Source organism: Siphateles boraxobius, unplaced genomic scaffold (genome assembly GCF_051911475.1).
Source record: "Siphateles boraxobius isolate OS27281-9 unplaced genomic scaffold, OSU_SipBor_1 65, whole genome shotgun sequence".
NCBI lineage: Eukaryota > Metazoa > Chordata > Actinopteri > Cypriniformes > Leuciscidae > Siphateles > Siphateles boraxobius.
Window position 1 is genome coordinate 20,833,572 of NW_027509192.1, and position 22,760 is coordinate 20,856,331.

Genomic DNA, 22,760 nt, shown 5'->3' on the forward strand with positions numbered 1-22,760 from the left:
TGTGAATAATTCTGACATCTCTAGTTAAAACAGCTCACCAGCATATGTTGTGTTTTATGCTGGCGTCCCATAGACCTTATTCACAGCAGCGCCATCTTTGATTTTTAATGGGAATGAAAGCGAGGCTGTAGGAATAGACATTCATCTCTTCAGTGGGTTGTACTACTATTTAAAGTGTTTTTGGATTGTTCGGTGGATGAAACACTACAAAAATATCTTGCCAACAAATTTCATTAGACAAAAAACTCCCGACAATATGAGCTATAGAACATTTTAAGTGATCTAGGATCTTTATACAGCTTTTTGCAGTGGATGGCATTGAAAAAAAGGCAAGTCTATCCCTCACAGCCTCACTTTCATACCGGTCATGGTGCTGCTCAGAATAAGGTCTATTAAGCTAGCTTCACCAGAGACAAGTATGGAGGAGAAAGGCTGCTGGTAGGAAAATTATTTGAGAAATCACAAAACTCAGTAAGGGTAAAAATCAAACACTTCAGCCAATCACTGCACATTAGCTGGACCAACCTGAAAAATAACATTTTTCAGATTTTGTCATATTATAAAAAGTTCATAAACTTGAACTGGTGAGAGTTCGGTGATTGAAGAGTTGGTGATTTTGTATGAACTTGACAATCTGACTCATACCTACATTTGTAAGTAAAATCACCATGAAGGTCCAACCCTAAAACATACAAATTAATGTGTTCACACCAAAACAAATGTTCGGCATGAAAATGAGGTCCGATTTTCACTTGCTATTTGTCTGTTCAGACCGAAGGCAGATGAAAATGCAATTCTGTCAGGACTACTTCCGTCCAAGATAATTGACCATTAGCATACAGTTTGGATCGGCGGTATGCAGGGGCGGATCAAGGGAATTATTTATAGTGGCAACAAAGCAAGTGTGCATGCAAAGTTTGTGAGGATTTATGGCCTGACATACACATTCTTGTTCATGGACATGCAAAACAGTTGCATTACCACAAAGTAATCATTTATACTGTTTAAAAAGAATAAAAGAATAGTCCACTTGACAGTGAACGAAAAGAAGTGAGTGAATTCAGACACTGATGAACAGCTGATAAGCAGAATCACTGAAGGACAGTGAAACAAGAACAGAAAAAAGAGAAGAGATGAGCAGAAACACAATAACTACAACTGACTTCCAGCCACAGTCTTAAGGCCCTTTCACACTGAGTGTGAAACCAGTTCACAAACCAGTTTGGCATAATTCCTTTCAACATGTACAAAAGTTCTTGTTGAGAATGATGTTGATGTTTTAAAAATAATAGGTTTGTTTGTAGTCACCATTACGATGATCAGTGATTGCTTTACTTGGTCCCTTGACTTTATAACATTAGTTTTTCTCTGGCTGTTGTAACTGTGTTTATAAAGCACATTTGTAATGGGACATTCTGCTATTTGTTATGGATCTATTCAGCATGCTGGATACCAGCATAGTATACAAATCCCAGCATGCATTTTGGCATGAATAAATTATGCAGCTAAATGGTCTTTTTATTTTTCTTATTTGCTTTTATTTTTGCTGTTGTTTTTGTTGTGACTATTTTGTAGCCTGTTTTGTGATGTTCAGAGTTTATCTCTTTTTTTATTGTCACCATTGGTGAGATTCATAAACTGATTTTTGATGTCTGTGTCTAAATGATGCTGTAGTTCAGAACTTTTTTTTGTTTTTGCGTGTGTTTAAAAATCCTTCACAATAACTGATTGCTGCTGAAACTGTAGCTGTAGTTTCACAGGGGTAGTGTGGCCAATTTGAAGTGTATAAATTACATATCACACTTTTTAAAAAGGAATTAAACACTGGATTAGATCAGGGAGTTAAGAGACCTTTATTTAAAGGCAGTATCTGCGTAGTTGATATCATATCTAAAACAAAAAAAAAGATCATCATATCTCACTTACGCCAATATAGAGCAGTGATTTTGATGACATCAATCTGCACAGCTTTTCATCAAATTTTCTGTCCAATCAAATGCTCTCTAGAATGTAAAGCGTCCCGCCCCCGACATTATAAATAGAAACTGAAGCTGCAAATCAGTCACTTTTTCACACATTTACTATTTTCTACATGGTGGATGGCACATTGTGGGGGATAGGGAACGATATCAGACAGTGTAAACATGCTTTCCATTGGGGTGAATGAAGTCTGGGTTCACATTAGTGTCACGTGAACCACCGCAGCGCACACAGTCTGCTCTGGTCCAGAGACACGAGCGATAGCACAGAGCAGGTCATATGCGCGAGTCGGCCAGACCACAAAACATACAAACCAATTTGAATTCTGCAGAGAATGCTGTATTTTAAAGGACGTACACGTGACACAATTGTAAGATAGACAGTCACAATTACCTTTATTTAATGGTGGAAACAAGCTTTCATAAATTTGTTTATATAGAAAACAATATGCTGTTATGCACTGTTGGACATTCATAGTAATTAAATATGCTCTCTCTTGCTCTCCTTCTCTCTCTGTCCATGAACTCAGTGATTTGATTTTATTTGAACTTCCCTCTAGCTGTCTAGATCTCATAATTACGCAATTGATGTGATTCCTCATTTTCAGGTTTAGATGCGAGTGCTCGGATTTCATTTAAAACACTGACTGCAGCGATTCATCAAGCTAAACCACTGAAATTGATATTAATTCAGTTGCCTGTGGAGAATCACATTAGTCAGTGCTGATTTGAATTGCTCTGTCCCCGAGAAATGAATCAGGCTGCATCACTGCCGCCCCCTATAGAGAGAAACTAACAACTGCACCAGCAATATATCCAGAACTAAGACTGCTGCTTGATACATTGAGAGTCCCTTTAAATAAAAATAAATTAAGACATTAAAAAAATATGGTACACTTAAACACCATGCATTTTTATTACATAGTCTGGAGTGAAAATTAAACTCGCTTGTATTTTAAAATCAAATTTGGCAGATGTCAACATGGACAAGTTACATGACAACCTCGTCCTTGAAAACCATGAATAAAACTACACAAAGTTAAAAATACCTGACCACACTGAATACATTTTGTGTCAACTGTAATTCAAGTAATTCATGTTTTGTGAATTACTGGCTGCATGCTTAATGCATGACAATTCAAGAGATATTCAACAGACCAAACACAGTCACACTTCTGCTGTTTATGCATTTCTAGGCAATAATAATAAATGTTTAAATTAAAAAATCCCTGCTGTTTGTTCACTTTTGTAAGATAATTCTAGAGAAGAGCATTTTTTCCATTTACTGGAGATAAATGCAATTGGTTACAACATGTTTTAAAAAAAAACTGAGATCCATCTTATTTCTTGAATTAAAAGTATTAAAATAATTTTATTTTATTTTCCAAAGAGATTGCCTTGAAATGTGTTACCCAGCAACCAAGGCCAAGGCTTGAAAAAACCCACAAATATTCTGCTTTCTTGTTCATTTTGCACTGAGTGAAATGAGCGAATCATTTGAATACGTCTCAAGGACACATTCCTTTTGTGTTTGTCTTTGAGAAAGACATTTCTTGTTGAAATACCCCTCAGATGGTTTAGGATAGAGTTATTAGAAAGCTGCATTTTCATTTAAATACACTATTTGCTTCAGTGTGTGTTTTTCTTTTAGCCTGTTGAACTTTGGTGCTCCTGAGAGAAATTGACTGTGTATGTTCCCTATTGAAGGACTTTTTAGGGGATAACCTTCAACATCACAGACCTGAACTGCTGTATATAACAAAAATGTGTGTGTGTGTGTGTGTGTAGAGGTGGATGTGTAGATGTGATGACTTGTAGAGTCTGATTGGTAATATTTTTGTGGCTCCAGTGCCTGAGGGCCAAACAAACAACCATCTGGAGGGGCTGACCTGTGAATGTCCCTCCATCAGCCTGCTAAGAGCCTTATGAATCTTTAATATAATTTCCCTGCTGGGTTAATATGAGCTGCAGCTCACAGTATGAGATTTTTCTGCTGTTGTTTATTGTTTAGTGTTCAGATAATTCTCTTGTCCTCACATAACTGTTTTGAGCGTGTGTCTCCAGGCTACGGCTGGTTCAGCTCTTTATCCCACAGGGGAGGGTTACAGTTCATTATCAGAGTGACATTTTGTCATTTCTCACCCTTTATGAAAGATTCTTTAGCAGCTTGTGTGTTCAAGGCCGCTGGGACGGAGGCTGTAATAGAGGGATGGGGGGATGGGGGGGGGGGTGTATATATGGCATTTTTTAGAGCTTGAAGCAATTTTGAGAAAATCAGGATCAGATTCATTGTTATCGGTTGGTGAAATAAAAGATTTGTGAGAAGATACTATGCTTTAAAAATGTAAATTCAAACCAGAGATTTGACTTACTGGGGAAACAAAAGTTGCACATACACTAAAAAAAGAATCTCAGGCTCATATTAAACCACTTGTTAATATTTTTTTTCCACAATTTTGCAAATGTTTTATATAATAAATGCAGTATTTTTTATTATTAAGAGGATGCCATTTCAAATTGTTTTCTTAGTCTGTTCATTTGATCGGACAATTGCACCATCTGACATTTTGGTAGTTTATGATAAAACATTAAAAAATATGTATTATTTAAGTATAAAATGAATTCAAATTAAATAGGTTTTATAGAATAAAGTGATACAGTATATGTCATGCATTTATCTAATTATTTTAGAAGTAAATAATGCACTTGGATACAAAAATATGCACGTCATGGCATTGACCCTAAAAATAATTATTTATGTTTAGGAACTGTCTTGATCGGATAATCTGAGGTAATAACAGATGTTGTGAGAAGGCAGTGGACTCCTACATTTAGACCTCTGGAGAATGTAGGCAGCTGAAAAAAATAATTTACTGCAGCCTCTCTGCTCCTTCACCATAATCTCAGAGACTCACACGTCTGTTTGCCTAGAGGGAGTTTCACAGTGGGAACCGCAGGTGACAGATAGCCAATAAAAGGGTGTGATTACGCACCTGGAGGTGTTAAAGGAGTTTAATGGCAGATACTTTATTCTTCAAATGAGCTTTCATGAATGATTAGGCCCAAAACTTTTGAATGCTTGGCCAGAGCATTGGGTCCATCTGGGTCACAGCACCAATTAAACTGGTTCCACATTGACAGCTTAAAACAGAGCTTAAACCATCAATAATCAGCATGGGAGTTGGATGCCCTAACGTGGACACTGAAGAGTGGAGCCCCTAGCATAAGTCGCTAATGTGTCACAGCACATGTAATCGTTCAGTATGGCCCACTTTGAGCAGGGCTCGAACTGATGATGTGAGTTGGGCGTTCTTACAAGGACGCTAAAGGCCGCAGTCTCTAGTGTCAGTTGCTAGAATGCCTCTTGACACCAGGGGCCTCATTTATAACCACTGCGTACGCACAAAACAGGCCCTGAAAGAGGCGCACGCCACTTCCGACGCACACGTTGTGATTTATAAAAACAAACTTGACGGGAAAATTTGCACACCTGCACGTAAACTCTGACCCATGCGTACGGACATTTTGGAGCAGTTTGGCGACACCGATGGTGAGCTGGAGTTAAATGTCTTTTTGGTCACTTTTGGACAGAAAATCTAAAGAAAATTATACACAGAAAGATAATACAAATATAATTTCACTCACCAAACCTATCACATGAAGCAAACATCCATCCCTTTGTTATGTTTGACTGGGAATCAAACCCGGGTCTCCTGCATAGCAGGTGGAAGCACTACCTCGGTGCCACAATGTGGTGTATTCGTCTCAGAATGCAGAGGTAGGGATGGCTGACGCGAAACAGTTGTTCCGAAGCTTTGCGAAATTCCGAAGTGTGATTCAAAACACCCATGTCATTGACTACGGCTAAATTAAGCTTCTGAGTGTTTCGACAGGTGGCTTGCTCCGCCGATTCAACGTTTGATTGACAGGGTCGGGAACAGACCACACAATCGTACATCTGAATAAAAAGTGAGTCAACTCATCTTGACCTCGTGGGTTTTTGTGAGAGGATTTTTTCAAAGACTGGAGAAATTATCTGTGAAAAAGTAGGCTAGGTCCTTCCAAAGAAGATAAATTAATATTTTTCATAAAAATCTCTAAAAAAGTGAGACATGTGGCTTGATGTATTTTATTAATATTAATTTTTCAGGACCAAAATAACATTCTGCACAGTGAGGAGCCTACAGGTTACAAGCTTCATATATTAGAAAAATAGCTACAATAATCAAAAAACACATTTTTTAATGGCTCGTTGTCAATGTTGTTTCAGATCAACACCTGCAGGGTGACCAATAGGTGTCACCGTTGAGACGGGTGTCGGATTGATTCGTAGCCTCGGCACAATATGGCCCATTTGGTTCAACTGTTTCATTGCTTCACGAAGCCTCGATCTGCCCACCACTATGCAGAGGCAGAGACAATAACTCAGTTCAAGGGCTTTACTTGAAAAGCAGGGCAAAAGTATCCAACAAGGAACAGGCAAAAACAAAAAGTACAATCCAGGCAAAGGTCAAAGTCCACTATCTCATTCAGAATCAGTGAATAATCCAGAAGCAGGAGGCAAACTTGTAATCCAAAAAAGGCATGTACAGGTTTGTAACAAACAGCAATTACGGGGGGGGGGGGGGGGGGGGGACTCTGAATAATAACTCACGGCAGTTTTAGTCAAAACAAGACTGCACGGTGTCAACTCAAGACTGAGCAAAGAACAGGGTTTTAAATAGGCAGCTTAACAAGGTTCAGGTGAAACTAATGAATCAATAATGAGAACATGTGGCAGGCATAAAACAACAAAAGAAAAACACTGAGGACCTCACATGGCCAAAAAAGGAACAACAGCCACATAATTCATGACGCCCTTCCTAAATGTCCGTGCCAGCGAGCGCGTTGAGCCATGAGCACGTTGGGTGAAATTACATGAAATCATTACTGGAAGTTACAACATTTTTTATCTTTAATAAATATAAATATTTGTTGTGGATGCAATGCTTTCGAACACTTTTCCTCTGGCATGTTGTCTTTTAATGTTTTATCTACATTGATAATTGCTTATCATGATAATAGCAGATTGTCTCAGAAAATAGTTTTGTGCAAATAAATTACCACTGCATTTGTGTGTCTATTGGCTGATGCTTTCTAGAAGTGTAAGGTACAAATTATGCCATAGCTTTACAGTATTACACTAACCTAGTCTATCCACCAAAATCTAGATGAATAAATAAGGTGAGATTGATAATCGAGAATTGATATGCTGATTTGGCTAACAGCAGCTACATCAGTAGCTATAACAGCTTGCTCCCAATACACAGCAACGTACTTACTGCTTTAACGTTAATCTGAACAGCAGAACTTTAGTTAACTGAACAATGTAAATGTAGCTAGCTGGTTAACTCTGGCAGCTGAAAATCTATTGACCATGTGATAAAAATATCAGTTCTGTTTCATTCTGACTGACCGCCAGAGGCAGTGTAAACACTATGGATTACCGCAGCGCCAGCTAGATAGGTCGAGAGAATATACCAACAAAGTCACGTAGCGTGACGTATGCTGAGCCCTGGAGGGTAAAAGATATAGTAGCTCAGCACTCTACCTCTTTCGCTTTCTCGCCTGGTTGAGATAGGTTGTATTTATTGAGTGATTATTCGCGCTGTCAAGTGCAGCTTACAAGAGCAGCCAGTTTCGTCCTCACAAGCTGTGACAGCCTGTGTCTACTCTATGCCATTCAAGGATTTGGACTAACATTTTGGTGAGTTTATATTGCTTCGTCGGTGACACTCTGTGCCTCTCGGTGCTATCCGGTGGCTTGTGTTTTCCGCACCTATGAGTTAACGGTCTCCCGTTACTCTATTAGAGTGTTTTTGTCTCGAATCCATTTTACACTTTCTGTCCCTCGGTTCAATCCGCCGGCCATTTTAGACACTTTTTTATCTTTTTCGTGAGATATTTGTTGGTATTACCTGTCGGTTCTCCTGAGGTAATCGTTTTTATTTTTTATTATTTTTTATCCCGCTTAACTTAACCTTACGGTGCTATCCGAGGGTGTTATTAGCGTGTAACTATGGCTCACGGTTCGATCGCCACTGGTTTTCCACTGACTTGTAGGCCGTGCCCTAATAATCTTCTCCCTGACCACGGTCATGACATCTGCCCTTCGTGTTTGGGTATTCAACATCTGCGAGAGGCTCTCACGGACCCGTGCGTGCAATGCAGCCTTTTTGCCTATGCCTATGTTAAACCCTAATTCAACAGTGAAACTTGGGCAGTTAGATGTACCCCCTTCACGCACTCGGAAGCTCAGGGCGTCGGCGGCAGCTGGTGTTCCCCATCCAGCTAAGAAGGCCAAATCGCGAGGTGATGAGCATTCACATGTTGAGAAAGGTTCACTTTCTACGACGGTGCGTGCTTTCTTCAGAAACGGCAGAGCTGAAACGCCTGCTTCACTCGCTTCAGCCTGTCGCATCTACTACACCTGCACAGGATGGGAATGAAGAGTCTCTTGATTCCCCTTGTTTTTCTCATCGTTCAGAGTTTGATGTGCTTTCTACAAGTGCTTCAGATTCCTTTTTCCATGATCATGGGGATACTATGGATGTTGCCGTGCAACCATCACCTCAGGCTGTTTTCACTGGCTACCCAGCAGCGGAGGTGTCTAGTGGGGGATCAGTTCTGTCGTCTGGACAAGCCCAGTCCTCCTCCGATGATACTTTAGCTGTGCTTCGAATGGCAGCTGCTCGTCTAGGACTTGATGAGTCACCTGTCCAATCCACCCAAACGAATGTGTTTTTCAGACAGACCACAGATGCAACTTATTTTGCCATGCCACCATGTAAGGATTTTGTGGCTGAATTCTCAAATGCTCTCACTGGTTCTGGTCCGCCGAAGCGGCGCTCTAAGGTTGCTCGAACGCTAGCATCTATGGCTTGAGATTCTATCGGGGTGCTCTATTTCCGGTGCTCCGGAAATAGAGCAGCCTGTGGCAGCTTTGGTGTTGTCTCCTGATGAGGCTCTACGAGGGAATGTGCGATGTCCCAGTGCGCAGTGCGGTCGTACGGATTCCTTGCTAAAAAAGGCATACGAGTCTGTTGCTTACATTACTCGAGCAGAAAACACAATCTGCCAGTTACTTCTTGCTGCCACCAGTGCGCTGGAACCTGCAAATGCAGATCCATCTATTTCACAATTCCTGCAAACTGCTCTGTTGGCTACAGGCCATGTGACACCGCGAGCTGGGTAGTCTTACAGCCACGCTTCTGGCAGCCCGCCGCCAAATGTGGCTTGCCCAAGCACGACTGCCAGAGGAATGTAAGAAAACTTTGAGAGATCTTCCTTTTGTTCCCGGGCATCTTTTTGGTCCGAATGTTCCGGAACTGGTGGAAAAGAGGGTAAAGCTGTCTGAAGCTACTCGTCAACTGACGCAGGTGCAACGCAACCTTACCTTTAGGATGCCAGCGGTTCAGACCCGACATCACTATGCCACATCGGAGCTACGTTTCCGCCGGCACGCTACACCTCAGTCACAGCCCCCACAAAGACCTTGTGTTCCTGAATATGCAAGAGTTTTTCGCCCACCTCATCGTCAGTTTCCGGGAGGACCCCGTCAGCGTCCCCCCGCGACCACTAAAAATCGAACACATAAAGCCTGAGACAGTCAGGCCGGTGGTCGATCGTTTTTCTATAGATCAACTGGAGTACTGGAGAGCCAACACAACAGACCCCTGGGTGTTGGCAACTCTGAGCAGGGGATATACTCTACAATTTAAACGCCGGCCTCCCAGATTTTCAAGAATCGTTCGTACGATTCTCAGGGACGCGGTTCGCGCAGTGGCTCTCTCTCTCTGGAAATGTGTTCACTGCTAGAGAAGGGAGCCATAGAAAAAGTTCATCCCCTCGTTCAGGGAGACGGGTTCTATTCAACATATTTTCCTGTTCCAAAGAAGGACGGTGGTTTCCGCCCAATTCTCGATTTGAGGCTTCTGAATTTGTTCCTGAAGGTCCTTCCTTTTCGAATGCTGGGCACAGCCGATGTTCTCCGGTCTGTGACGGCAGACGATTGGTTTGTAAGTGTCGACCTGAAGGATGCATACTTTCACATCCCAATTGCTGTACATCACATAAAGTTTCTGCGTTTCAGTTTCCTGAATCAAGCTTGCCAGTTCAAGGTGCTACCCTTCAGCCTTTCCCTTGCTCCTCGCGTCTTCACAAGGTGTGTGAGTGCGGCTCTGTCCCCTCTTTGGATGAGAGGACTGCGTATCCTTCCTTATCTGGATGACTGGCTTCTCTTTTCCCCCAACAGAGCGGCAGGCTGTACAAGACTCCAGAGTGCTTTTGACACATGTGCAGAAGCTGGGTTTTTCTGTGAACGAGAAAAAGAGCCGTCTGATTCCATCACAGACCACTACGTTCATAGGAATGACCCTGAATTCCTGCTTAATGTCTGCCTCCCTGTCTCAGGAACGTGTGACGAACATTCTGCAGCTTTTGGCTCGCTTTCGCCCGGGTGTGTCTTTGCAGTACGAGGTGGTCCCACGACTGATAGGGATGTTAACAGCGGCTACAGTGGTGATCCCCCTGGGTTTACTCCACCTCAGACCACTCCAGTTATGGAACAACAGTTTGCGGCTCGATCCCACAAGACATCGCCATCCACTGGTTATGATCTCCCACCATTGCATATGTGCGTTAAGGCGGTGGAGACAGTTAGAGTTCCTAAAGGCAGGAGTGCCACTGGGTGTTGTTCCCTCTCGTCGGGAGTTGGTCACAACAGACACTTCCCTCACAGGATGGGGGGCAACGTGGAATCGGAGGGGTATCTGTGGGCGCTGGACACCAATCCAGGCCACAGGACATATCAACCTGCTAGAACTAAGGCCAGTGTTCTTGGCTCTAAAGTACTTCATGCCGGTTCTGGCAGGCCGCCATGTTCTCGTTCGGTCAGACAATATCTCAACAGTGTTCCATCTGAATCACCAGGGCGGCACGAGATCCCTCAGGTCTCTACTGCTGACTCACGAGATTCTGACATGGTGTCAGCCACGACTCGCTTCACTGAGGGCAGCTCATATTCCAGGAGCGTGCAATCAGACTGCAGATGCTCTTTCCAGGGATCAAGTACATCCAGGACAATGAAGGTTTCATCCAGAGGTAATGCAGGAGATCTGGCTACGATTTGGAAGAGCAGAAGTGGATCTTTTTGCTTCAGAGATGACCACCCACTGTCGCTTATGGTTCGCAAGGACAGAAGTGTCCAGCCCCCTGGGCCACGATGCGCTGTCTCACAAATGGCCAAACTGCCTGCTCTATGCGTTTCCACCTTTACCTCTGTTATGGGAGACGTTGCACAGGATCTCCCTGTGCAAGCACAGAGTGTTACTCGTGGCACCACGATGGCCAGCCAGACCGTGGTTTCCTTTGTTGCTGAGACTTCTGACAGGTAATCCATGGAAGCTTCCCCCCAGGAAGGACCTCCTCTCCCAGCTGGAGACCAGTGTCTGAAACCCGGACCTGACTCATCTGCAGCTTTGGGTCTGGCCATTGGGTTAAATACTTCCCTGGAGCATTGTGACCCTGCTGTTTTCACACCATCTCTAATGCTAGGGCTTCTTACACACGACAGATTAATGCTTCCCGTTGGAAGCTTTTTTCTGCATGGTGTAAGGAACGGGGGCTTGTTCCTGCAACATGCGATATTCCAAGTATCTTAAGCTTTCTTCAGCGTTTACTGGAGGAAGGAAAAGCAGCTTCCACGTTGAAAGTGTACATTGCTGCAATTTCTGCATATCATGTTCCAGTTGGTGGCTCTTGGCTCTCACAGTCTTGTCTGCAGTTTTCTCAGGGGCACGCGCCGTCTGAACCCTGCTCGGAATCCTCATTTTCCTGTGTGGGATTTGTCACTCGTGCTTGCATTCCTGTGCTCACCCCAATTTGAGCCCTTTCAAAGCATTGACATTAAATTTTTGTCCTTGAAGACTTCTATTTTGTTAGCTATTGCTACTGCGAAGCGAGTCAGTGAGTTGCACGCATTGTCTGTTAGTGAACTGTGCTTGCGTTGGTTACCGGATGACTCCGGGGTGGTTCTACGACCCAATCCTTCTTTTCTTCCGAAGCTCCTTCTTCCTCAGTTCATAAATCAGCACATTGAATTGCTCTCCTTTCAGACTTCAGGGTCTGATTCAAGTGCCCAACTTTTGTGTCCTGTTCGGGCATTGAAGTGTTATGTGAACTCTACAGTTCAATTTAGACAGTCAGACCAGTTATTTGTCTGCCATGGTGGTGTGAAGAAAGGTGCTCCGGTGTCGAAGCAGAGGTTGTCGAACTGGATAGTAGAGACCATTACGCTGGCTTACAAGGTGGCAGGGAGACCACTGCCCTGGAGACTAACTTGCCATTTCCACTAGGGCCATTTAATCTTCATGGGCTGTTTTTAGAGGAGTTTCCCTGCTGGATATCGCAGTGCCGCTACCTGGGCTTCTCCATGCACGTTTGCGCGGTTTTATAAGGTCAACATTGCTGCTCATCATGCCGTTAGTTCTGCGGTTCTTCTGGAGCAGCCTTAATTTAATCAGGTGGGTGGCATTCCTCATGACTATGTTGGTATGTGTCATCCATAGTGTTTACATTGCCTCTGGCGGTCAGTAAGAATGAAACAGAACGCTAGTTACGCATGTAACTGTGGTTCTTTGAATTCTGGATGACCGCCAGAGTTCTCAGTCACTCGGAATGCGCGAGAAAGGCGTACCGAGGTAGAGTGCTGAGCAACTATAGCTTTTACCCTCCAGGGCTCGGCATACGTCACGCCACGTGACTTTGTTGGTATATTCTCTCAACCTATCTAGCTGGCACTGCGATAATCAATAGTGTTTACACTGCCTCTGGCGGTCATCCAGAATTCACAGAACCACAGTTACATGCGTAACTAGCACTATCGTTAGCCGTTAGCGCTAACGGAGTTGACTACAAAGCAAAAAGACCACCACTTATAGTTCACAATACAGCAATACTGAACCATTTTCCTAAAAATATCCTAATTTAAACCTAATATTATCTAATGACCAACGTAATTGACCCCTTCGCTAAGCCCCGCCCTCCCTAGTTACTGTTGCTACGCCTGTCAAGCTTTCGCGCCTGGGACGTCTATTACAGTGTGTATGCACCGGTGTCAAGACATTCCCAATGAGATAATTAGTAATTTTTGGCAAACATGTGAAATATCTGAGAGAGTAAGACAAAAGGGACTCCAGTATGCATTCGAGGGATATATCCACGACATAATATGCAACCGATTAGCAAACAATTTCATAAAAATTGAAGCTAAAGCCTATAGTCCCAGCGCAAACAGCAGGCGTCATACGCTGACCATTCAAATGGGAAACGCACAAATTGAGGAACAGCTATGTTCGTGCACAGCAGGGTAAGTGAAATGTGAAAATACTCTAATAATTATAAATCAAACCATAAATATAAATATCCATATCATATCCATAAATCTTGTGGAATAACACTTACACCGAGAGAGCCACGATCGGATTGGGTTAAAGTTACTCAGTCAGGGGTAGTAGGCCGTCGATTAACAAAATGCTGAAATATATTTTAAAGTATATCAGTGAGCCTCGGTCTGTCTTTAATCGTCTTATTTTACGTTAGCACAATCCATACGCACAACGCTTCAACATGTTTTCCTCGCTCGAAAGCTTGCCAGACCTCCCGTGCCTAGTTACGGTTGCTAAGACACGATTGGCCAGTGGCGGTTTTCGAGCGTGGCTTAGCGAAGGGTCATTTACGTACTGCCTACTATACAGTACATCTACTTCCGTACCGTGATTCCCACAATGCACTGCGACGTGATGAAACGATCCCGAGCTCTATAGGGGCTTTTCAAGTTGTGTACTTGTGTTGCGTCATGAATTGTGTTCTGTCAGAATTCAGCTGAGTTTTTTGGTAGCTCAATCCATGTGTATTACCGTAAAACTTCAAATAATAGCCGAGTCCCAAATAGACGCCTGTCTCTTTTACACGCCTAGTGTGACGACAGGTTTGGGTAAATAAATGCCGGTCTCAAATAGAGGCCGGGTCTGTTTTTTAGTTTCGGGTTGTATTTAATCTTCTAAAACCCGTCAGATCGTCTGCTTTTTGGCGGCCGCCAAAGCAAATTTGTGTCCCGCCAAAGCCTTTTTTGATCGGTGAGTGATGTAATAGAATGACTGCTGCGCTTGACAGGGCGCAAACGAGCAGAGAGAGCGCCCCGGCCGTGCGCACACTCTCACGTCTTCAAACAACACGAGTGGCGAGCGCTGTCTTGCTCTCTCTCCCTCGCGCATATCAATCAAAATCAATTGACACGATAGTAAAAGGTCGGAAGACCACAGTTTCACATGGAGCATTTGGAGATTTATAGAGAGAGACTCAAGGAACAACATCTCAATGAACAACATCTCAACACTAAATTATAAAGGCCTGTCTCATATAGACGCCTGTTTCAAATACAAGCCGGTACAGTTCGACGATTTGGAAAAATAAAAGCCCGGGCTATTATTTGAAGTTTTACGGTATCCATGATTGTTAATTGTTTGCTCCCGTACTTACAAAATGATTCCATTTGGGAGAAGTAGGCTACATGTGACCTGAACAACAAGACGTTTTTACATCTCACCTCCTGATGAGTCAAATTGCACAAAAGTGCTTATCCAATCAGGTATGACACTCCAAAAAAGCTTTTAGCCAAGTGTCTACTTCCACATACTTGCACAGAGTGCAGTGTGTTGGCATGTGAAACTCAACCAACCAACCAAGCTAGATATGTGCATCTCTAAACTCCTTTTCTCTGTCTCCTCAGATGCTGCATAATAAACATGTGATGGTGCGTGTTGGTGGAGGCTGGGAGACGTTTGAGAGCTACCTGCTAAAGCACGATCCATGCCGCATGCTCCAGATCACTCGTGTGGAAGGCAAGATTTCGCCGATCTCTGGAAAATCTCCAAACATCAAAGACCTTGCACCTGACAGCTACCTGGTAGTGGCGGCCCACTACAAAAGCAAGAAGTAAAGAAGAAATGTACAAATGAAATAATGACTTTAAATGTAACTTTGAAGCATAGCTCACTGGCTAGCCATTGTAGATGCCACAAGGACATGTGAACTTGTGTTTAACTAGTGTTCAAAGGAGAAAAATAATGTTTAACACTAAAAAATGCCAGAGTAGATCAGTTAGTTTGACAATGTATAACTAAGATACTTACTGAGGCAACTGGAATACAGAATCAACGTTTTATTTGTATACCATTTTCTTTTTTCTTTTGTGTAATAACCTAATACTGTACATTCAATCCTGACAAATGAAATCGCTGGATGAATTCAAATATTCACTCCTACACTGGTGGCTATTCCTTTTAGTGCTCCATTTGCTAACAATATTAATGACATTTTATGGGGGTATTATTATTATCTTTTGATGTCATGATATATATTTTCTGGCATTTATTGTGTTTGACTGTGATGGCCTTGCTCTTTTGGAGAATGGAATCTCATCAGCCAATCATGTGGCTGAATAACCCATGAAGCATAAAGACATGATCAAGAGGTTCAGCTGTAGTTGTTCTTGCCAAACATCAGAGTAGAAAGAAATGTGGTGGAGATGATGTGACCTTGGAATGGTGGTTTTAGAAACTACAGATCTCCTAAGATCATCCAGTGAGCGACAGTTCTGTACAAAGTCAATGGAGAATAGCCAGATTGGAAACTTCACAACAGTGCAAGGCAGAAGAACATATTTGAAGACACATTACAATAAACCTTTGAATTCGGCAAAGAGGAAATTTGAGTTCAGTGTAATCCAGTGGTCCATCCTAGAACGCAATCCAATGAATAGAGCAGCTTTGGCATGAGGTGGAAAGGCAGATTCATAGCATGAACTTGCAACTAACAAATCTGCAGTGACTTCTTGATGTGATTGTTAACAATAACCAGACTCTCCAAGGACTTATTTTCAGCTCTTTGCTGAATCAAGGTTTAACCAATAAAGCAAACAGTGCATTGAGTGTTATTTGCAGTATAGTAGCAGTGCAAGAGGTTTGAGTGCGACGTTACAAGACAAGAGATTTTTCAGTTTAGCAGCAAATAGTTGCAAATAATAATAAAGAGTTCTTTTTAATCAAACGCACTCTTTATTTAAGCAATGACTCTTTGCAGTTGTGCTTCTAAAACAGTTCCTGGTCTGAAAGTGTGTCACTGCCCTCTACTGGTAAACATGAACATAGCAATACTTTGTCTGATTTATTGTATTGTAGTGTTCTTTTTTTTCCACGATAGGTAGGACCCATATCTTTCTCAAAACTCTTCACACAGTTCTCTATACCAAATTTCACTCAGCACAGCAGTCAATTTCACATTAAAAATGCACTAAAACGACCAAAACACTTCATAGGTCTCAAATCAACTCACCTCAAAACCTCCACCCAAAAAACACACTGTCAATCATAAAGCAATGACCAAAAACACTAACATGTAGCATTATACAATTTCTTCTGTAAAAAAAAAAAAAATTCTTTACAAAACAAGATTTACACAAGTTTCCCCCTTTAGTAGATGGTGATGAAATTGAAAGACTAAAACCTGTGAAGTGTTCCTCTACATCATATTGTTTTGATATGATGTATCAATATGGTATTACAGTAGAAATGCGGTCTTATTTAATTTCATATTATGTTAGGCTTTGAACTTAAAACAGTGTTGAAAAGAGTGAGCATGTGCAAATTGGCTTATAGCTACATAGAGTTTTGTTTGAGAAAGTGATTGTCATCATTGATTGCATTTTGTACCAAAGCAATGATAATGATAGACTGATACTGTGCTCACTGTGTGAAGAGTTTTGAAAAAGTGGCCTAACTATTGATTCCAATGATTGTAAAAAAAGAAGAAAGAAATCCTTTAATATCTCATTCTGAAAGACACATCGGAAGATATTTCTGTTGATTATTTGGTGCGAATCGATTTCCCTGTCACAAGCACAGACTGTGATTCCTGAAGGCAGAGGTAACAACTCATTAACATAACTTACAACTGTTTCTTAAAAAGAAATGCATCAAAGTCAATATGAAGAACTGACTCAGAGTTCCTATAGATACAATATTTTTCACACTAATCACAATAGCTCAGGCTGCTACATAATTGACAAGTCATATCATATCATGTCATGTCAATTTTGCATGGCCCGTAAATATGGATGTTGAGTTTTAATGCAAGTTAAGATTTTCTTAACTTTAGACATACAAAGCCCTTGAGAATGGGTAAGAAATTGAGGTCTAATAAGATAAAGTGATGCACATTCTACTTGGTTCATAAGAACAGCAAGTCATACAATCACCAAGCAGTGAAAGTGCTAACTGACAGAATATCCTTCATTCATGTGTAACTTTACTCTTAAATATCACACAACATTTCCCACTTGCTCACTGAAAAATCCTATGAGCTTAAAAACCAAAACACACTGGTAACTGATGCTTATATAAACGGCTAAATAAACGTTAGCGCTAACGGATATAAACGGCTAAATATGGATGAAATTACCCAAAATCCAATATAAAACATGCTTTTCAGTTGTATAAATGAGTATTAAAATGAAAAATGTCAAAAATAGCGAGCACATTGGTACAAAAGCTGCGTGTGTGAAAATGATGCATGAACATAAACGGAATAGGTTGTGAAAAAAATACATCAATAGCTAAAATCGGTATCCCAGGAACACACTAGCTAGCCCATCTTGGCATTAAAGGGGCGTGGCCTGGATGCACTCTGGCGAATCAGAAGAGCTGGAGGATTAGCTGTGTGCAAGACCTTGGCAGTCTCTATGCAAACTCCCCTGGCTAGTGTACACTTCAAAATAAAGAAAGAAAGCACAAAGAGTTTTAAGGATCTCTCAAGTCAGCGGGAAATACTGCAGATGAAGGTTCGAGGTTGATCCCCGATGTAGACACACCAGTGATCTTCCCTTCAGCCGGTGTTAGCCAACCTGCCACTGCAGAGAAGACGAGAACAGAACACTGAAATAACCTTACTTCTCTTCATTCAGTGGGGAATTGAATTTCACAGATTCAATTCCCAGATCAGTAAAAGAAGGTCCTTAACCTTTAGAACAGGTGTCCGACTCAGAAGGCCAACCCAAATATTATATAACATATTTTCTATTTATTTTAGAAATGTATTTTTATGCATTTATTTCAGGTTGGCTATAATCTTTTGGAGAATTTATTTTCTAGAATTAAAGAAATAGTCGAATATGCTGATTTGACATTTCTTATTATTATCAATTTTGAAAACTGTTGTGCTGCTTAATATTTTAGTGGAAACTGTAATAGAAAGTTAAAATTAACAGCATTTAATGTAGAAATCTTTTTTTAACATAATGTCACTCACTTTTGATCAATTTAATGCATCATTGCTGAATAAATATTCATTTTAATTAGATAAAAAAAACTGATGCCAACAGTAGAGCATTTTATAAAAATGAATAGTGATGCATGTGTCAAAATATAATTATAATTTTATTTTAAAGTCTACAGAAGTGATACAGACTTTTGATTAAAATTACTCTGTGCTATGCAAAACAAATAATAAATGAATAAATTACCCGTAGCCCCCCGCCTCCAGAAGGAACAGAGTTCATGGTCTGTTTCTCGGTTTCTTCCTGTTTCTTCTTTTTCCTCTCCAAGGCTTCCGGGTTTTTGATACCTCTGTAGGTAATCTACACAGAGATCAGACAAAATACAGTATACAATACAAAATACTAGTAGCTGAAGTGTGTGATATTATTCAGTGCTCACATGCTGAATCATGACAAGCTGGAAATGTGAGTACAGAGTGTGCAAAAAACTAAAACTCACCCATCTAATAACACCAGACAATGAAATATAACTAACCTGATAACCAGCCAATGACATCACTGACCTTATACAAGGACACATTTAATCTAGATCTGCTGTACAGCCGAAACGAACTCGGTTTGTATCGGCGAATCATTATTTTCTGTTGATCACTGTAAAGCTGCTTTTGAAACAATCTGTATCGTATAAAGTGCTATAAAATAAAGGTGACTTGATCTTGAGAGCAGCGCCATGACAGGTATGAAAGCGAGGCTGTGAAGGATAGACGTATACCGTGTTTTCAATGTAAAAAGCTCTATAAAGCTAAACAAATATATTGTGATTATATTATAAACTAATATTATATATTAGGGCTGGGAAAAGATTAATCACGATTAATCTCATCCAAAATAAAAGTTTTTGTTTACATAATATATGCGTATGCACTGTGTATAATTATTTTGTATATATATATATATATAAAAATACACACACATGCATGTATATATTTAAGAAATATTTTCATGTATATACTGTATATATTTATTTATAATTTATATTATATATAATTATAAATATTTTATATATAAATAAAAAAATTCTTATATGTATATACGTGCATGTGTGTGTATTTATATATACAAAATGATAATACACATATATTATGTAAACACAAACTTTTATTTTGGATGCGATTAATCGCGATTAATCTTTTCCCAGCCCTATTATATATATATAAATATATATATATATATATATATATATATATATATATATATATATATATCGTGGCAGTATCATAGTTGTAGTCTCGCAGTAGTTCTTCAATTTGAATCGAAGTGGTTCTTTTGTTAACTCACTTACTGACCCACTTCAACTCAAAATGAACCTTTTCACGAGTCAAACTTTATAATAATAGTAAATTCTACAGTAACAGAGATAATGGGACTTTGTTAATGATAATGACGAACCACCATTACGCTAGCAGAAAAAAGAACAGTACGGCCACAAGCATTGTGAGATTCCAGCAGCAGTGAGAGTCAGTGTCATGTGTTTCAGCTGTAGGATGTGTCCAGAAGTGAAGGAGGAGGACAGGAGGAGGACGTGTACTTACCCTGACGCTTTAGCAGTTCTATGCTTTCCCTTAAACCTCTGAGAGACAGCGAAATGGCCCTCCAGTTACATGTGGCGAAACTAAAATCACTACACCATAAAACACTGGATGTTTAAAAAGGATCTCAAATGGGATCCCTATGTCTCTTTCTTAGATATTTGTTTCCTTGAAAGGTTGAAGAAGAATGCATAAAAGCAGAAAGATGCAGAGCAGGATTGTATAATGAGAGGATGAGTATAACAAAACAGATTTGTTGTAAAGTGATACCTGTATATGGAATATTCCATATACAGGTATCACTTTACAACAAATTATATTAACAGAAAAAAAAAATCTGTATATATATATATATATATATATACTTTTTTACTCTGACAAGTAAATGACATATTTACTTGTCCGAAGGACCAGCACATGAAAAGGCTTAATATCGAGCCCTGTTATAGTAATGAATACACAATGTGGTGCTGCGGAGACCTGTTAGATTATCAATGTTATGAGTTTGATCTTATATTGTCATTGTGGCTGTAAATGTGCAATGCTTCAGTGACGAACTGATGACAGGAGTCCATTATAAGTGGTCAAATCCGGAGTTTGTTCTGATCCACAAATAATAGTAAACTCTACTGAAGCACAATTCACCAATAGTATTTCGAAGACAAGGTATTTCAGCCCCATTTTGTGGTCATTTTCAGCTCAATTTGATTAATGCATGAATCTAACAAAAGCTCTTTTATAAAGTGAAATTTAAAGTGTTTATTGGCGAGTGGTTGTTTGTGAACAACAGTCGTTTCTCATGAACGCAGTTTTTATGGAATATTTGTACTTGTAAATTTATTGGTCAGGATAAAGGACTATTTAAGTAACACTAAACTGATAAAAATGGTAACAAATATACACGTTCCCCTATATAATCGTATGTTTAACTTAAAACAAGTTTCAAAAGCATACCTCTTTCTGTCTCTTCTCTGCAGCTTCTGCTAGCTGTCTTCTCCTCGTCTCCTGTGAAAAATACATGTTTTCAAAATCACCTAAACGTCTGTCAAGCTCCGAAAATAACAAAAGTGAGACTCAAATCTTTACAAATATAAATGATGCCTAATGATACGTTTCTTTAAAAAAACGAATGTTTTATTCATTTTAAATTAATACATTAATCAATAATTTAATTTAAAATCATTTAAATACAATGTATTATTATTATTATTATTATTAAAGAATTGTAGCAGACACTGCAGGAAAAGCTAACACATGTTCAGCCTGCATTGGAACTCCTTCAATATTCTCGAAGCCAAAAAGCTTCAGTATAATTCCATTTGTGTATTTTCATGTTGATGACCTTTGTAATGACAAACTATCATTATACATTATATACATTCTCTCTCTCTCTCTCTCACCAACAAAACGGAAATGATCCTGCACAAATTAATTAACACAATTAAAAATAGGGAAAAACAGACTAAACATTATCAATAGTATTCATTCAGGAACCTGTCACATTTTTTTTTTATTAGGCCTAGTTAAACAAATATATTTGAAAAGTTAGCCTGCCTAATTTTTTTTTAATGTGAAATTATGTAATCCCCAAAAACTTTATTTTATGGATAAAAAAAATTACCAAACAAAAATAAAGAAATTAGGACATAATCCGTATACTTGCTGAAAGTATATAAGTGAAAGTATAACAGTGGGTTTAACTACATGAGAGCATTTCACTAAATAAAAAAATAATAATAGTAAAAATAAAATAAAAACGACTACAAAATGTACAGGTCATTATATTCTCTAATAATGTCACTCAGTAGGCTACCATTATCGAAGTTGGCGTTTCACTTGAAAGATAAACACACAGTTAAAGATGTAATGTAAATTAACGCATAAATATATAATTAAAAGTACTCACAGGGTCTGGTGTGACTACTACATCATCTCCAGCTCCACTCAGACAGGGTAAACACATACCCATACTGATGTTGTAGCACAGGGACAAACACAACTCTTTCAGCCAAATGACAGTAAATTTGAGATCACATATGATGATGCCAGGCCGCTAAGATGAACTCTACAGTTTCAAAGCTTTTCTATGCTTATATAAGCCACTGTCAAAGGCAAAGCTGCTTGAACAGAGCTAACGTTAGCACTGCAAACAAAGCTGTGCTGAGCTAACTTACTTTAGCCAGCTACCGCTACTGATAAATAACGTTCACTACACTAACGGACTAATATAATCTTCACCAAACCTCCTTCTCACGGTTCCAAACATATGTTTTTTTTTATTCTGATGTGTAATAAATTTGATATTAGTTTAGCTTAAAGTGAGGTTCTTCTTCTTCTTCGGTTTTATAGCGGGTGGAAACAACGTTAAGGTGCATTATCGCCATCTACTGTATTGGAGTGTTTACCCATTAGTTAGATAGATAGATAGATAGATAGATAGATAGATAGATAGATAGATAGATAGATAGATAGATAGATAGATAGATAGATAGATAGATAGATAGATAGATAGATAGATAGATAGATAGATAGATAGATAGACTCTTAAGATAAAAAAAATAGCCTAAATTTTACTTATGGTATTTACCATTCCCATCTTTCTAAGTTCATTCTTCATTGTTTTTCGTTCATTCTAATACTTTTGACAGGCACAAATATTTTTTTTTGCTGATCCATCAACCACTTCATTGCCCTTTATCCCCTATGAGCTGGTATCCACATATTAGGATATCATGATCTTCATATTCTTACATCTATAAAGATTTTCATGTCAACTATATCCTGTTTACTGTGAGATTTAAATGACTGCAGTGACTTTGA

At 39.8% G+C, this 22,760-nt stretch overlaps 2 protein-coding genes and 1 long non-coding RNA gene across 8 annotated transcripts in view; 2 read left to right on the forward strand and 1 right to left on the reverse strand.

Moving 5' to 3' along the window:
• Nucleotides 1-16,127, forward strand: part of gas2a (growth arrest-specific 2a) — a 72,663-nt gene extending 56,536 nt beyond the window's left edge. For all 3 annotated transcript variants that reach the window (XM_077211448.1, XM_077211449.1, XM_077211450.1), the window contains exon 8: nucleotides 14,809-16,127. In XM_077211448.1, coding sequence (XP_077067563.1) covers nucleotides 14,809-15,018 — 210 coding nt within the window. In that variant the 3' untranslated portion in view covers nucleotides 15,019-16,127. The remainder of the gene's footprint in view (nucleotides 1-14,808) is intronic.
• On the forward strand, nucleotides 5,721-6,598 carry LOC143721201 (uncharacterized). The gene is made up of 2 exons (XR_013196689.1): nucleotides 5,721-5,757; nucleotides 6,391-6,598. It is a non-coding gene; the product is annotated as an uncharacterized LOC143721201 (long non-coding RNA).
• svip (small VCP interacting protein) lies at nucleotides 16,116-22,331 on the reverse strand. Of its 4 annotated transcripts, XR_013196687.1 has the most exons (6): nucleotides 21,847-22,304; nucleotides 20,895-20,945; nucleotides 19,944-19,981; nucleotides 18,598-18,711; nucleotides 17,516-17,985; nucleotides 16,116-17,483 (listed from the first exon to the last, which is right to left on the reverse strand). XR_013196687.1 is itself a non-coding variant. In XM_077211453.1 (5 exons), exons 1-4 carry the CDS (start codon nucleotides 21,907-21,909, stop codon nucleotides 18,630-18,632), a joined length of 234 nt encoding a protein of 77 aa, XP_077067568.1. In that variant the 5' UTR covers nucleotides 21,910-22,304; the 3' UTR covers nucleotides 16,116-17,985; nucleotides 18,598-18,629. The 4 variants fall into 4 exon arrangements, 2 of the variants coding, with proteins under 2 accessions (XP_077067568.1, XP_077067567.1); XR_013196686.1 differs by lacking the exon at nucleotides 19,944-19,981; XM_077211453.1 differs by having other exon boundaries at nucleotides 16,116-17,985.
• Nucleotides 22,332-22,760: the final 429 nt, after the last annotated feature.